Below are 17,920 nucleotides of genomic sequence, written 5' to 3'. Positions count from 1 at the left end.
GTGTGTGTGTGTGTGTGTGTGTGTGTGTGTGTGTGTGTGTGTGTGTGTTATACACGTACATAAAAAAATGTCCAGGTGGTTAAACAAAACGAAAGTTAACCTTCAGCCTTAAAAATGCAAACTCAACGAAATGCGAGTAAACTCAACTTAAATATAGCCTTTGTTTCAACTCATAGTCAAGACAATTGATTACTTTGAGAGTTTCATTTTTGAAAACTTATAAAGCGATGAAATGAGTTCAAATAACTTAATGGGGGAATCATGTTTTACAGTATTTCCAATTTAGATTGATGTCCATGTCTAAAAACAAAATACAGACATTGAAACAAAATATGTAACTACACTCCCCAGTCTGTATTATTATTGTCACACAAGTATATGCTTGATTGGGAGTGTTTCGGTCATGAGTGCACTGAAAACAGGACAACACCATGGTGTTGATTCTTTGACACACTTGAAGGCGCAAGTCATTATCTCTCAGTGTAACCGGAGGTCATGTACTGTACATATTCTACGGCTCCCGGCGGTCCGGGCAGGCCCACATGAGAGTCTTGTTGTGGAACACAGTATTTTGTGCAGTGCTGTGAACATGCTTATTATCAACACACAATTATCTGGCCTAATCATGTGGAACTGCACAACAATCACCAGGGACCAAGGAACTAACGATATTCTCACCCAGACTCGTAAATATGCATTTATTGACACCGCATCACAAGAAAGCCAGTGTCCCTGTCAATATTCTCTTCAGAATATTTCCTGTTGATTTGATTTTCAGTCTATATTTCCAAGGCTTTTTTTATGTATTCTCTGACTGATTGATTTTCACTCCCATCTCATATTCACGTAACGCTCGGCTAGATAAACCTCTTTAGAAAGCTCCTCTGGAACACCAAAGTGTGATGCACATTACTGTACAGTATTGCAGTCTATAACAGAGTGGTCCACAAAGCACAAAACATCTATTGCACACTTATTTTCTCTTTCAACACATTCAGAATTAATTCACACATCTGTGTCACATCCCGCCGAGAGTATGATGAAAACTTGTGAGTTGTGGGATTGATGCTCGAGGTACCTTATATATCTCACAATCACAGAAAATCCTATGATTAAATTTGAAGCTACAACTAAAGTACATGATTAGGATGATTTATTTGTAGAGTTGAATATTTCAGAGGTAGTAGTAGACAGTTTTAAGGTACAGAAAAGATAATGAGTGAATTTTAGCACCAAACACACATCAGAACTAACCTGGAATCAAGGGCAAATGTAAATAAATGTGTCTTCAATTGTTGTATTATGATATTGATATGATATTACAGAACACTGTAAATAAATAAAATAAAATAACTAACATTGGAGAGTTTAATCACTGCCTTGTTTTTTTTATAAGTTAAAGGCACACTATGCAAAGTTTGTACCTTAATATAACAGCTTTGAAATCATTTTGATGGCAAACGCGCCCCGACAAATCTCGCGAGAATCACGACTTGCTTTATGGCGCGACGTCACATACATGAAGCAGCCTCTATGGAAGACACTAGCACGCATTTCAGACGTGAATCATGGCAGAGTCGACTAAGAAAACAAAGAGAGCGCGGTCGGAAGAGTGCAAAGACGGCTCAGCGCGTGTGGTATTTACGACATAAACGTTAAATACAAGTACTCCACAGCGACTCTAGGGGTCACTGTTTGAGAAAAACAGAAACTGCATAGTGTGCCTTAAAGTTAAATCACAATGGTGGCAAAGTTAAACCAGTAATGAGTTTGTTCCACTTTTTGAAACCACTGTGAATGTATTTACTGAAACACAAAAAAATTATTAACAGAAATGATTGTCACGGGTTAAACGGAAACATGTTGTAATGATGAAAACACTGTGCCATGAAAGCCTACGTGAGGCCTAACTTTAATAGTATAGGCCCCAGGGGAATCTGGCCAATAGAGGGTGCTAGAGCGCCCTTTGCTTTGTTACTTTATGAATGAATGACTCGATAACTCACTCATAAAGACAGTGACTTACTGCCACCTACTGGCGGTTTTAATTTAATATTTAAAAGCATCACTTCGTTTTTACCATCATTGCGTATTTCTCTATTTAATTTTTATTTATTTTATAAAGGTATTTGTAAAAGTAAAAAATGCACTGGAAAAATCGATTTGAAGGGGCAATTGTCCCTTTCTGAAAAAAAGTGTGACTGCAGAGAATGGGGTAAGTAGAAGGATGTTAAAAGCAATACACACACCAGGGGCAGAAAGTAATATAAAGTGGTCACTTAAAAAGTTAGGTTAAAGATACAAACAAAGAGGGATTCAAGCAAATGGCATCAATAACAAGGTATAATATACAGACTGTGAGCTGAAGAGTAATATTCAGAGAAAAAATGTGATTTTAAGAGGTTTTTGAAGGAGAGAAGGGTGGATGCTTGACGGATGTCTTGAGGAAGAGCATGCCACAACGCTAAAAGACCTGGCTCCCATGGTCACCAAACTATTGAAACTGACTGAATATGGCACAGCCCTACCTAAGATATTTTTAACCAGCCGCCACTGATAGGCCCTGAGAAAAGATTTAGGTAACACTTTACAATAAGGTTCTATTTGTTAATATTAGTTAACTAGACTTAGCTAACATGAGCTAACAAGGAAAAATACTTTTATTTTAAAGCATTTAATAATATTAATCTAATACATTATTAAAATCGAATTTGTATCTGTTGATATTATTAAATTAACCTGAGATACTATTGGCAAACAATAAAAATATGTATTTTTACTGACTAACATTAACAGAGATAAATACTGTAACAAATGTATTGTTCATTGTTAGTTAATGCATTAACCAATGTCAACCAAAAGGACCTAAGATTTCTCAACAAAAATGTTAGTTCATGGTGTTATTTTAATTTATATTTATTATGTGTCAAATATGCATTAAGTTCTAAATTTAGATCACTTGAGACCTATAAAAAAAATATATTTTGAATTTAGTTTTTTTCATGTCATCACATTGAGCATATTGAAACAAATTATTAAAAAAAACATTTTTGAAAAATTCATATTCATATGATTTTCATATTCATCTGAAAAATTCATATGTTATGCTATGTCCTCTGTAGTGGACACCATGACTCAGTTGTTTAAAAAAGTAAAATGACATGAAATTATATGTACAGGCAAAAACAATGGGATTATTATTTTATTTTTTTCAATCACCAATGAATTTAGGAGTTTCAGGATTTATTTTAACTAAATTTTGTATAAATTTTGTTCTCAACTATGTTATGAAAGATATAACGGAATGAATTGATACATCATTTTACTTTATGCAATATGTGGGTAAAAAGGCCATAAATTAATATTCCCATTCAATGCAATGTATCTGTATCTAATGTGCACATTAATGTGTTCTTGGAGAAACATTTAATGAAAAAAGAAGTGAAATAATTGAGTAATAATTGGCAACATTTTAATAATAATATCTAATACTTCATAGGAATTTTGATGTATAATTTGTTTCCATATTCACCTGTTGTGAATGTCCTCTACAGTGGACATGTATAAAATCAACGCCCTGTTTTGTAACAAAGTCATCTTTTGATTTGAAACCCCATAACGTTTTCCTGAAATACAATTTGAAAAGTAGTCTGATTTAAATTATAATTACAATATATTATCATATTTCCATAAGAGTGCTACATTTGATCACTAAATTAATGTCAGGCATTTTTAAAGACCAAGGATAAGTTGTTTTCCAAACATTTGGTAACTCTGAAAAGTCCTGAATGTGCTCTTTACAGGACACCCAGGTTGTGACATGTGACATGTATGGTTTCAGAGAAATTAACTCAAATATAATGTCCACTACAGTGGACAAAAGTCTATTCCAGGGTCCCAGGAGGATATGCTTTACATTATTGTCCAGTGTTTTGACTTAGCCTTGATTTCTCATGTAACAGTGACCTCTAGTGGCTGAAATGTAGATGGACACTACAAATGTATCTAAATAAACACTTTGTTTAAAGTGATTTTCTACAAATGACTTGTCATGTTATGGTCAATCTTATTGGTTAAAATCTGTTTAGCACTATATAACTGCAGCATTTATCAGTAAACAATGTTCAGACTGGTTTATCCAAGTTGCACTAAATCCTTTCCATCCTTATACATGATCTCAGTTTAGATCTACTATATCCACACTGGGTTATGAGAACTCTCAGTTAGGTTCTCATGTGCAACATGATCCGAGGCCTTTAAATAACACACTGTCCAGCATTGCAGGAGGCCTACAGCTGGCTAGAGAGAAACTTAATACGGACACAGACATTCTAAGGACTGACATTAAAACATATACAACCATGCAGAAATAGATACACAAACAATGCTGCAAACATTGTGGAAAAACTCATACATAAAGAGAGCATGCAGTACTAAACATATATTGATTTATATGCATGCTAAAGTTTAATGTTTTTAATATTGCTTCAACAGTACTATGTATAGTGAGAGCGCATACACACAGCTGTCACCTACCATATAAATGAGTCATATCTCCCTGCAATTCTGCTGTTATATGGACGCACCTGTCAGTGTCTCATCTCCAGTCTGCCTCTGATGGGAAAAGGTAATTTCACCTCATATATTTAGTCTTAATTTTGCATTCACATTTGGCCTAGTGCTCTTTCTTAAGCATAGAGCAAATATGGATTTATCTTTCTTTATATTATATATATATTTCTTTCTATCTGATATATATATATGTGTGTGTGTGTGTGTGTGTGTGTGTGTGTGTGTGTGTGTGTGTGTGTGTGTGTGTGTGTGTGTGTGTGTGTGTGTGTGTGTGTGTGTGTGTGTGTGTGTGTGTGTGTGTGTGTGTGTGTGTGTGTGTGTGTATACATACTTTGACTGCTGATCTGCATTGAATACACCAACTAACAATTTTTGTTTCCAGAACATTCTGGGAACGTTCGTTTTTGGTGATATAATAAAACTTAAAAATCAACATAAGGGAATGTTCTATTTACGTTTTCTTTAGGTTGACACAAAGAAAACATCCCTGCAATATTCTAGGAAGGTTAGCTATTGGTTATAAAAATCAAACCTAAACATTGGTTACTATTGTAACCCCTGTACCCCGATGGAGGGAACGAGACGTGGTGTCGAGGACTGACACTAGGGGTCGCACTTAGGAGCCCCAAACACATCTGATACTTTAAAAAAAGCCAATGAGAATTGGCGAGTGGAATTTGCATGCTATTCCCCCAGACATTAGCCTGACGTCGTCATACTCAGATTCTAGTCAGAATATGAGTCTGATACTGCTCCATTGGGCTATGATTATGGGGCGTGTTTCAACCGAACCAGGAAAGAAAATGCCTCCGCACTAAGTTGGGTAGACCTACAACCAATCAGAGCAACGGAGAAAGTGACATATGTTCTTCATTCATCTTTCCGAATCCGATCGACAAATGCCTTGATCGCGGTTCTCAGTTCCTCTTTTCAAATTAATGCGCTGTCGATATCTTCTATAACAGACGCGATGGCGGAATCTACACATGATGTTTCATAAACAAGGTTCGGGAGGAGCACGTTCAAATAATCAATCCAATCAACTTGTCATCAAACAATTACCATATCTACCCCATCAGTATGAGAGGAAGCATATATTTATTCACTCTGTCAACTCACCTAACATTCCCTGACAGTTTTCAGCATCCCTCCACTCACTCTTGGCTTGTTCTTCCACAGCCTGGAATACGGGGGGAGTACTTTGGGATCGGGCCGAAGAGCCCGGAGCCCTCTCCTAGGACAGCACGCCAAATATGCATTTATTCTATCTGACTTATTTGTAAGTGTGAAATCTCAATTCTCCAGCTGCAGTCATCTTTGTTGTAAACGAATTCAACCCAAGTGCTCGTTGGTAACGTGGATGATTACGTTACAGTTGATCATCTGTCCATCATCATATAAAGCCCGCCCTGACAATTTGATTGATTCAAACAGCTCTGGTTCGAGCATAATAGCTCCACAACGGATCAAGTCCAGACTGAACTTCCCGACCTAAAAATGTTGTGGGTGGGGCTAAGTTCGGCTGGCATCCAGGCTACCTAGACATACAAGTATAAAAGGAAGGCGGCATGCATTAGTCATTCAGGTTTGTGCTGAGGAGCCCAGACAGTGTCCCAGCCATTTCAGCAGGCAGTTCAATGTTGTGGCAGGAGGGACACATGAGGACTCATTCCCTCCATCAGACTTTCCCTATCTGTCAATCACTTCAACATGGTGTCGATGACTGACACTAGGGGTCCCCCAGGGAAAACGGCACAACAGTTGAACTGTGTTTCGAAGTTTTGGCAGTACAGATGTCGGCAAGCCCCGAACAAGCACACTCACAACATCGTAACCTACCCAACGGCCCACATAAGCCGTGTAGTCCTTTGTACAACGCGGAGACAGAAAGGACATTACTAACAATGGGAATAGGTCGCTTGATCTGGACCTTTTCTCTTTCTTTTTGTAAATAAAAACATCACAGCTGTGTAGACTAGAATTACAGCTGGGGAAGCGCTTTTTCTCCTAGGAAGAAAGGACACTACAGAGAACACATCCTGCCATAAGGGCCCTGTATCTTGCTCTCTCATTGGCTGTAGGTCATCGCCAATGTTATTTTCAGTCAGAACATCTCACACAGCAGGATTTTGAATCACCGATAGGTCCAGATATTTAGCTTGCCAAATATCTCAAGTAACACACGTGGAAAGAAGTCCCTGTGGTAGGTCATACCTGAAAAGTAGAGCTCTGCCTAGGGGAAGACACGGGTTTACCATTAGGGAAACATCCAACATCGTGGACAATACAGTACATCATATGGGATTGCCATCAGGGAAACACTATATGTTGCACATAGCCCAAGTATACGGGCTGACCTGAAAAGGACATGCATCACGTGTACAGGGCCTGGTGTCGAATTCCTCCACCGAATTCGACTGTCGTCCAGGGTTTGCCGATTCAGGGAACTCACATGGACAAAAAAGCATATGTTATCACCACAGGGAGGAGAAAGGCACTGTATGCAAGCTGTATAACTGGCCCGTTGTCTGTAACTTACCTGTTCACACCCAATAGCACATGGGACGAAACTGGCTCAATCCGGAGATTATAAAAACCTGTGAAGGTACTGAGTATTGCCCAGCCTGGTGCTCTAGAGAGGCACTGTTTGATAGAGCCTATAGGAACACTTCTCGTGGAGTGTGCACAAACTCCTAATGTCGAGTTCACACTGCACAGTTTTCAAAGTAGTCAGGTCACTGTTCTTATCACACTGCATGACTATCTGGAGTAGCATTCAGCTGGTGCTGTGTGCACACTGCACGATGGATCAGCGACAGAGGGTTTCACATTGCATGACTTTACAAAAGAAAGAATCGCCGACAACTTCTGTCTGGTCCGCAAACTACATTTCACAACCAAACACATGTGAGAAGTGATAAGGAAATAATGCAAGATCACGCGTGCGCGAGACTGAACTTGTTATTAAATATGATACCATCATATTCATATTTATTTGCAGCGAAAAGGAGAAAAAGAAAAACAGATTATGCAGGAGGAAATGGTTGGGGAGATGCGGGGAGCAAGGATTGTGCTGTCGCTGCTGGTCAAGCAAATGTTTATGCTTTGTTTCTGTTTGATATAATTGTAAATATATCTATTAAAATACTGATATTCTGCTCTATAACTCCTTCCCGAACATCCCACTGCCCTGTATCTTGCTCTCTCATTGGCTGTAGGTCATCGCCGATGTTATTTTAAGTCAGAACACATCTCACACAGCAGGATTTTGAATCACCGACAGGTCCAGATATTTAGCTTGCCAAATATCTCATGGGCGTCGGCGACTCATCAGCGATTCTCTCAGATCACATCTTTGATAATTCACACTGCATGATTGTCACCTGCGTGAACGAGCACCGATTTGCATATGATTTCGGCAATTTGTCGGCGATCTCTCAAAACCTGTCGGCGAGTGAAAATCGGGGCTAAAATCGTGCAGTGTGAACTCGGCATAAGGGGCATGGCACGCCTTAGGCCTGGTGTGCTAAGGCAGTTACATCCACAATCCAGTGGGACATCCTCTGTTTAGAGATGGCCTTCCCCTTCTTCTGCCCCCCAAAAAAAGACAAAAACCTGCTCAGAGCTTCTAAAGCTATGCATGCGGTCCAGGTAAACTGGACACAGCAACAACAAGGCTGGGTCTGCCTCATCCCGAGGCAGCGGGAATAGTAAGTGTTAGTATTAATGGGTCAAGTTTTTCAGAAGTTTCATGAAAATGGATTTTCAGCAGCTCGGGTTGAGTTAGGCAGGTCAGTCCACTAGCTTGAAACAGTCAAGGCAAAGGTCAATGAAAGTGATTTTGTGCCTCTTTGGGATGGTACCACAAGGCACCGTTCACTTGCAGAATGGCCTGAAATCTGAAGTAGAGATTTTATGTATTTGTGTTTTCAGAGCCAGTGGTTTTTCTGTAGGCAAACATCAGTGCCTTGAATTTGATGCTATCAGTAATTTGCAATCAGTGCAATTTTATGAGGAGAGGTGTGATGTGCGCTCTCTTTGGCTTGTTAAAGACCAATCTTGCTGCTGCATTCTAAATCATTTGCAGAGGTTTGACAGTGCTGGAAGGCCTGGCAAGAGAACATTTCAATAGTCCAGTCTGGATAGAAGAGCTTGGACGAGGGGTTGTGTAGCATTCTCCAATACGAAGGGCATGATCCTGTTGTATATGTTGTATAAGGCAAATCTGCTGGACCAGGACGATATAGCAATGTGGTCTGTGAAGTTTAACTGATCATCAATCACAACTCCAAGGTTCCTGGATGGAGTTATGGTTGACGAACCTAGCTGAATGGAGAAGTTATGAAGTGTTGGATTGGCTGAGACCACAAGCAGTTCTGTCTTCGTTGAAGGATAAGTTAAAGGTGGAGGTCCTTCATCCAGAAAGAAATGTCAGTCAGACAGGCTGAGATGTGAACAGCTAATGTCGGATCATCTAGCTGGAATGAGAGGTAGAGTTGTGTGTCATCAGCATAGCAGCGATAGGAAAAAAACATGTTTCTGAATGACAGATCCTAGTGATGACATGTAGATGGAGAAGAGAAGTGGTCCAAGCACTGAGCCTTGAGGCACCCTAGGCTTAAGGGGGTTGTACATTGGACGAGAAGCACAGCGCAGCACCGCGTTGTGTCGCGTCTAGGACAACTCGAGGTATCGCACACCATATGCGCACTTTCTCAGTTTATGGCCAGCAATATTGTTATGTTTAAGGACATTATGAAATTAAGGTAATGTCTGTACTATGTTACGATTGTACTGTACAATTAAATACAATCGTTGCTGAGTCTGAACATGTTACCTCAGGGCGTACGTTAACTGAATTAATTGAGAATTTCAGCTGAAAATTCAATAACATTAGCCATTTTCATCCAAGCAGCTGATTTCTGTAAATGATTGTAAATGTACAGGGTGAAGTCAGCATGTACATTAATGACGATTTAAGACAAATATAATGTAAATTGAATATAAAACTATGTAAAAGGCGCTATGCGGCGTGGCAGGATTTTGAACAGTGTCCAGAGCCGTAGCTAGGCACCGCTGCACTTCTCGCCCGGTGTGCGACCCCCTCTAGACCCCTCACCCCTCCATGACACCCTGAAGGACCTAACTGAGAGGTAAGACTGGAACTATTGGAGTGTGGTTCCTGAGATGCCCTTTGTCATGAGAGTTGATAGGAGGATCTGGTGGTTAACCATGTCAAAAACAGCAGACAGATCCAGCAAGATGAGTACTGAGGATTTGAAAGCTGCTCTTGCCAGTCTGAGAGCTTTAATAACCGAGAACTGTGTAAGAAAGGTAGAGACTTTGTTAAACACGCACACGGTTTCTTGAGCAGTGCGGTTATTCAAGCCTGCTTAAATGCTGTGGGAAAGGTTCCAGTGTGAAGAGAGGTGTTGATGATGTGAGTGAGAGCAGGTACAACTGAAGAAGAAATGTCTTGAAGGAGATGAATGGGAATAGGATCAAGTGAACAGGTAACAGGGTGATTGGAAAGGATGAGAGACTTCTGCCTCAGAGAGCGGAGAGATGGAGGGGAGAATGTGTGTGTTTGCAGTTAAGGTGTGTGTCAGTATGTACTGTGGAAAATTGGCCGCTGATGGTTGTTGTTTTATTTATGAAGAATGTGGCAAAGTCGTCGGCTGTTAGGGTTGATGAAGGAGGGGGAGGATTAAGAAGAGAGGAGAAGGTTTTGAAAAGCGTGCGAGAGTCAGAAGAATTGTTAATTCTGTTGTGGTAGTATGTAATTTTAGCAGTAGAGACATTAGCAGAGAAGAAAGAGAGGAGGGATTGATACAAACCAAGGTCAGTGGGATTTTTCGATTCCCACTTCCTCTCTTCAGCCCTGAGTTTAGAACAATGCTTGCGGAGAACATCAGACAGCCATGGGGCAAAGGGGATGGCCTGGTTGAAAAGGGGCAGAAGTTGTCTATGCAAGACGTTAGAGTGGAGAAAAGAGCATCAGTAGCACTGTTAGTATCTCATGATGAGAGCTGATTAGAGCGAGGAAGTGTAGATGAAAACAAAGAGGATAGGCGGCAGGGTGAGAGTGAGCGTAGGTTATGCCACAATGTGACATGGAGAAGTGCGTGTTGTGTCATGAGCCAGTTTGAGGTTAAAAGTGAGGAGGAAGTGATCTGAGGTGTGCAGTGACCAGCAGCTGGTCAGTGGAGCAGTAGCGCGTTTAAATAAGGTCCAATTGGTTACCTTATTTGTGAGTAGCCACAGTAGACACTCACTTGAGGTCAAACGAGGCAAGTAGAGTGTGGAAGTCAGCAGCCAGTTTATCAGGTGATTATCAAGTTGTGCTTCCCTAAAGACTTACCATCCACTGGATCTTGATGTGCCGCTATGGTAGCCAGATACACGTTCAAGGTGGAAGGGGACATCTGGCCCTCCAACTTCTCCAAAACATTCCTAGAGTATTCTTATTCAGTTCCCAAAAAAATAACAAAATGTTAACATTAGGTGAACATTCTGTGTTTGCTGCGACAAAATAAGTTGTAAATTCTCCATATTGGCAGCTTATGATCAAGATTTTAAAATTGGAATGAAATGGATCTGTTTTCTAAATGCATTGATCTTATTGTCAACAATTCATCCATGTATACATTTTATTTTTTGTGACCTCAAATTTTTCATCAAAATGGCATATCTTGGTAGCCTGGCTCCGCCCTCCTATAGTACGTACTTCCGCTCAGTTTTCATTTTCCTTCAGTACCCTGTCTGGATTTGCAGTATATTCGTGGGTTTTTTCCGGCCAAATTTTTACCGGTCCAGTCAGTGAACAGAGGGAGTGGCTGAGAAGGTTGACATTGAGGTTGTGCGATATTGACATTGAGTTTGTGCGCTAGTTTGAGGTGTAGGGTTATATCATGACCAAACGTTAGCAATTGGTTATGGCAGATCCAGAGTGGCTCTGGGCAGATCCAATAGTTTTAAACTTAAGCCGAGTACCCGCCTGCAAGGAAGTTAACGCTTGTCAATGGAGAGTGGCCAGACTCTCTGTACAAATTAAATGTACGAGAGTCTGGTAGGACCAGGCTAATACCTTGGCAAACAAAAAAAAACGACAGACTTCAAATCATTCATTCTGCTAAAACCATCCCTTTCTTACAATCAGACTCAAGCTTGCATTCAGAACTGCCTCCATCCAGTCAACAACCAATGGATAGAACCAAATTTACGCCCTACATTTTTCTTTTTCGATTATCTGTTACATTCTTATGTACATCACAATACAGAAGAAAAGATGTCACTACTTCCATTTTATTGCAACTTTATTATAAAATGCACAGAGTTTAATTTATTTTTTTAATTAAAGGGTTAGTTCACCCAAAAATGAAAATTCTGTCAGTAATTACTCACCCTCATGTTGTTCCAACCGCGTAAGACCTTCGTTCATCTTCGGAACACAAATTAAGATATTTTTGATGAAATCTGAGCCATGTCTCAGTCCTCCATAGGCTTCTATGTGACCGAAACTTGCTGGCCCAGAAAAGTTATTAAAGAGATCGTTAATATAGTCCAAGTAACTCCAGTGGCTCAATCTTAAGTATATCAAGCGACGAGAATACTTTTTGTGCGCAAAAACAAACAAAAATAACGACTTTATTCCACTATTCATTTCCTTCTCTCTGGACCTCTAGTTGGTTCGCGTAGTGTTTTTGCGCAGCGCGTCTGTGTTACACGTCACCACGTAGGCTCACTATTGGCCGACGCCGGTCATGTGTGTGATGCGTGATGACGTGCAACACAGACGCGCAGCGCAAAAACACTACGAGGCCCAGAGAGAAGGAAATGAATAGTAGAATAAAGTCGTTATTTTTGTTTGTTTTTGCGCACAAAAAGTATTCTCGTCGCTTGATATACTTAAGATTGAGCCACTGAAGTTACTTGGACTATATTAACGATCTCTTTAATAACTTTTCTGGGCCAGCAAGTTTCGGTCACATAGCAGCCTATGGAGGAGTGAGACATGGCTCAGATTTCATCAAAAATATCTTAATTTGTGTTCCGAAGATGAACGAAGGTCTTACGCGGTTGGAACAACATGAGGGTGAGTAATTACTGACAGAATTTTCATTTTTGGGTGAACTAACCCTTTAAAGGTTTAATGAATCTTTTGAAATATTACATGTCAATTGTTTGTGATAGCATAACATTATTTACAAAGCAAATATATATAGCAAATACATATATATATGTGCTATGGTGTGTGAACAAGCTGTTCAAGTAAAGCGTAAAGTTTTCAGGTCAGGTGGGTATTTCTACAAAGCTACAAAGCTACAAAGCTAAAAAATCTGTCAATATATATTTATATTTTAAAGGAGCTGTATGTAAGATTGTGGCCAAAACTGGTACTGCAATCACTGTATCCCCTCCCCCTCCCCCCTGACTCGAGGTTGCCAGATATGTTGCAGGATCCAGCAGGAACGTAGGCTGCTACAAGGAGCTGCAGCTGTGGTAACTAGAGCAGAGCTGGCAACCCGGATGCCGAAACACTACTGACTTTGTGATTGGTAGATAGGTGGAGGGTGGAGCATCAGGCCAAAACACAAGATGACAACATCAACATCAGTTGAGGGCTGCAACTTCACTTTTTAAATGACAATATCCTGGCCGTACTACTGTTGTCAGTGATACAAGTATTTGAAATTAACATGATTTCTTAATGTCTAGTGACATATCAGGGCCATTTTATGATTAATTGAAATACATTTCTTACATACAGCTCCTTTAAAGCCTTTGGGGTGAAGAAAAAAAAAAAAAAAAAAAAAAACACCAGTAAATAATCAAAATGCAAAGTGGAAAATGTGTAAATATATACTTAAGAAGGTTTAAACAAGCAAAGAGAAGTATACCAGTATGTTTCGCTATTTGTCAGGAAACATACACATATTTAAAATAATTTAATGTTTTGTGCAATACTATACTCACATAAACACTCACACATACATGAAGTGTTCCCAAACCATTCATGATCGATGTTTACAGTACTGCTCACTGCACACATGATGACCAAATACTGAAGCAACATTTGCAAAATTCGAAGGCAAATTCAAATCAAATTTATAATAACTGTACCCCAACCTATCATAAAGTCAATGCACACTCAGAGTTTAGAGCCCAAACATGTTTTCTTCAGTGATAGATACTTAATGCATTTGGAACATACAATTTCATTGTTCTGTTTCCGAACTATTCATGAGGTTCAGTTATTATGATTTTGGACTGTACGGCCAATCACTAGGAAGAGAAGACCAGACAGAAGACAGAAGAACACACCCACTGGAGCAAACATGAAAGATAGGCCATAAGTCATATTGAGCTTAAACTTTGAGCACTTATCTTTCTGATATTCATTATACAAGCTCATGACATCCAAAATATCTATCCAGATAACATACATCACAGTGACAGCGAGAAGGAAGAAACCTGGAGAAAAGAGACAGCATTGAGAGTTGGAGAAATAAAGATGAAAGAGAGAGAGTGTAAAGGTAAATTAGATGTTTGTGAAATCTGTACTGCATTTTTCAGTACTGCACATGTCCAAGTGAGGAAGAGATAAACCTTACCTCCTCATGAAATCTTTAACTTACCAGAAATGAGGTAGAGTCCACCTCCTGCTTTATAAAGGCGATGACTAGCAAATGGAGCTGCGCAAATGATAATGAAACCGCCAGCCACCACAGCGGCCACACCCACCAACATGGAGACGCTCCAGAAGCCTCTGTAGACTAAACAATCATGTTTCCAATTACAAACCAGAGGGAAAACGGTTCACAGTACAGTAGCTAATTTATAGATGATGTTCGGTTAATAGCATTAAAGTTTACTCATGTGAACAGTTACACTATACACTACACAGAGACACTAATGTAGGCCTTTAAAAACAATGCCATATGCTGTTCACCGCTCACAACCCATTTTACAGATTTTTTTTTTTTACTTTGAATAATAACAATAAGTCAACAAAAAGAAAATGAGGAAAGCAAATATGGTTGAATGAATGAATGAGGCATTTATGCATTCATTCATTTAAATATGGTTCATTTTGATTTCATATTGACAGCTAATGAAAAATTCAACAACCATTTAAGAACACAGCCAGATAATGATCTAGTCACAGTAATTTAGCTATGAAGTAAACAAATAATTTGAAGCAAAAAACATTTTTTTTGTCCGATTGTAATTTAACACCATGTCAGCTACCATGGCTATTTTCATGGTGAGTACCGGGTTAAAATGTGGGAAAATAATATTAATAAAATAAAATTATATTAATAAAGTAAAGTAAAATAAAATCTTACTTATGGCAGACTGGTAGCTGGTAGTGTTGTAGCTCTCGTCGGGGAAAGGAAAGGGGAGAAGATATGCAGGTTTGCATACCCTTGCATGTGCCTGATTTTCTAAGGGAAAGACAATGAGAATTGCCATTAATTAGAGTGTGAGTTTTAAATCATTATTTCAGTTTATATTCAGAAGTGTTGTGAAGAAGTTGTTTGCTGACTAAAATAACCTGAACACGTATTCCCTCTGTTTGAACCTTGTGTGGCCTTTCTGTAGGGCAACAGGTCAAACCCCTTTGATATTTGTGGCAAATACTCACCCAGAGCTTCACAAGAGGGCCAAATACCTCGTTCAGTGAGCAAGTCACTTTACACTTTCAAATATAAAGTAATGGTAGCAGTTTAAAATGTTCAATTCATTAAAACTGCAACAGCATTTAGTGTCCATTATTATGTCATGCTTGTGTTAAACATATATTATTATATGTATAAATGAACATCAACCTATATAAATAAATACTGTAAAAGTTTGTGTGCTTGGAAAACCACAGAACATGTCTCTGAATGTCTATTGCTCTAAAGCAAATTTAATAATCTCACTTACCAAACCAGAACATCCACAGATTGTCATCATTCATGATGTCATTAAAGGTACAGCGCCAAAAAAAGCCCTCATGATGAAAGGTAATGTTCTGGCCGTCACTGTGCTGACCCTGGTTGACCACGACATCACCTCGCTGTGAAGGAGCAGAGAGCAGAGGTCAGAGAGCAATGGACAACTGTTGCACAGCCAGTGATATTACAATATTTAAAAACAGCTTAAAAACAAACACTTGCAATCTATGTATGGACACATCATGCTATTTATGTGTTTAGATGCACTTATCAAAAAGAATGTCAAGGACAGATTGGAATGGAGTGAAGCCAAATGATAGCTTGGACAACTTTAAACCAGTTAATGACCAACTAATGACCAGCCTGGCCATCTAGAAAACAGCTATTATGTTCCAAAACACAGCTAATAGCAGGACTATTCAAGAGAAGTGTGCACTAGACCCCTCGGTCCGTTCAGGGACGTCCTTAGGGTGGTGCAACTGGTGCAACGAGACCCCCACCCCAGAACGTGATCGTGAATGGGCCGAGGGGAAGTCTTGGTAGGGCTTTGGTCCGTTCACGCGTGCACCGCCCTAAGGACGGCTCTGATTAAGCCAATAACAAGTTCTAGGACTTCTAGTACATTATCAGAAGACATTAAGAAGGATGTAATTAATCCAGGCAACAACAAAAAATGGAGATAATTAAGAAATTTGCATTTAAGCACCACCAATCAAAATAGATATGGAATTAGTATGATGCATGAAAAAAGTTCAACCTCAAGCTTTCCTATAGACTTCCTGTTGGTGCCATTGACGTAAAGTTTGCGTAAGGGTCTTGAGAATCCACAAATTCTGCTTGATCTTTTCATCTGTTTTTCAGCCTCCACAAACACAAACAGATCCAACACACTCTCATGGCAATTCATAACTATTTTACATTTTGGCGAACTGGTAGTTAAAGGAGAAGTTCACTTTTAAAATAAAAATACTGTCATCATTTACTCACCCTCATGTTGTTTCCAACCTGTATGAATTTCTTTCTTCTGCTGAACAGAAAGGAGGATATTTAGAAGATTATCAGTAACCAGACAGTTTTTGGGTCCCATTGACTTACATAGTATTTTTTTTTCCTACTATGGAAGTCAATGGGACCCAAAAACTGTCTGGTCACTGATAATCTTCTAAATATCTTCTTTTCTGTTCAGCAGAAGAAAGAAATTCATACAGGTTTGAAACAACATGAGGGTGAGTATATGATGACAGAATTTTCATTTTAAAAGTGAACTACTCCTTTAATTCGTATGAATTTTTATGATCTCATTTGTACGTTTCATACTCTCTTCTTACTCCCCACTGACGGTTAGGTTCATGCTTCATTTTTTCTCTTTTTATTTCTCTACGACACCTCGTAAAATAGTTACTTTTTATTTTTCATTAGCTTGAGTCAGGAGCTTCTCACTTTTCCCTCCCAATCCTTAATGAGGGAAACGTAATTCATGTGTGACTCCTATGAATAGACACTGCACTGAGATTCCAGTTTGGTTATTTAATATTAAGTGTGGTATCAGACTGCAGCATGTGATAGTCTACACTCAAGCTACTCGGACGGAGACTGTAAATACTGACGTACAAGGATGTCATATGACTGTCATCGCTTAGAAAACAAATATGCCCATGATTGCTTCAGTATCTTGCTTCAGTAAGGATCAAAGAGTAGAAATATAGCTCAGTTTAGTTTCAATAAAAAAAGATGATACAAAAAAAGAGTCTGTAAAGAGAGCCATTTCATTTTTTTATAGACTATCTCTAAATGTCTTCTGATAATAAGAATATTCATATCAGTAAAATACTCGCCCATGGCAAACTTTTTCCCTATGCCCTAAAAGGACTAAAACAACACCCACCTCCAAAGTATCCGGACCATGTAAATGTGGATTGCAGGTCTCTGATGCCAAGAGCCAATAGTCCGTGCCAAAGGCCAAGAGAATGAACAGAGTTGCCAAGGCACCAAAGAGCCCAGCAAAAAATAGTGCCACATGTAACTTCATGATGACAATTTTGGAGCGCTTCTTTTTCAATTGTTTACTGCTTGTTAAATAGTCTCTCCTCCTTCCCACATGAAGTAGTCGCTGAAATTACGTAACTCCTCAATGTGTGTGATAAATAGTCCAGTTAAGCTCAGCAAGGTTTATAGTGTGTTATCACAAATGGCTGTTCTAGTACTCTTCCTTGCTCCAGTGTCTATGTATGTGTGTGTGTGTGTGTCAGTGTCCTCTCCCTTAGCCAGAGCAGGACACTGGCATTGGGTGGGGAGTGGGTTTCATGACAGCACACCAGCGTAGAGCTGCCCATTGGGCTATTTTGGTCAGTTGAGTGAAGGTGCCTGCTGCCTCTCTCAGAGGAGTGGTTTAAGAATGGGATTTC

General features: G+C 39.4%; 1 protein-coding gene and 1 long non-coding RNA gene across 2 annotated transcripts in view; both read right to left on the bottom strand.

Annotated features, from left to right (window-relative positions):
- The window catches only part of LOC308692154, a 47,699-nt gene extending 41,610 nt beyond the window's left edge, over positions 1 to 6,089 (bottom strand). Inside the window, exons 1-2 of the long non-coding RNA XR_014030307.1 lie at positions 5,692 to 6,089; positions 4,537 to 4,614 (exon numbers count right to left, since the gene is read on the bottom strand). This is a non-coding gene — a long non-coding RNA (uncharacterized lncRNA). The remainder of the gene's footprint in view (positions 1 to 4,536; positions 4,615 to 5,691) is intronic.
- Positions 6,090 to 13,467: 7,378 nt separating this feature from the next.
- tmem182a (transmembrane protein 182a) lies at positions 13,468 to 17,751 on the bottom strand. Its single transcript, XM_081367927.1, has 5 exons — positions 17,401 to 17,751; positions 15,505 to 15,637; positions 14,922 to 15,020; positions 14,211 to 14,348; positions 13,468 to 14,046 (listed from the first exon to the last, which is right to left on the bottom strand). Exons 1-5 carry the CDS (start codon positions 17,542 to 17,544, stop codon positions 13,823 to 13,825), a joined length of 738 nt encoding a protein of 245 aa, XP_081224053.1. The 5' UTR covers positions 17,545 to 17,751; the 3' UTR covers positions 13,468 to 13,822.
- Positions 17,752 to 17,920: the final 169 nt, after the last annotated feature.

Source organism: Scardinius erythrophthalmus (genome assembly GCF_964197995.2).
Source record: "Scardinius erythrophthalmus genome assembly, chromosome: 6".
NCBI lineage: Eukaryota > Metazoa > Chordata > Actinopteri > Cypriniformes > Leuciscidae > Scardinius > Scardinius erythrophthalmus.
This window is presented reverse-complemented; position numbering and strand designations above follow the sequence as displayed.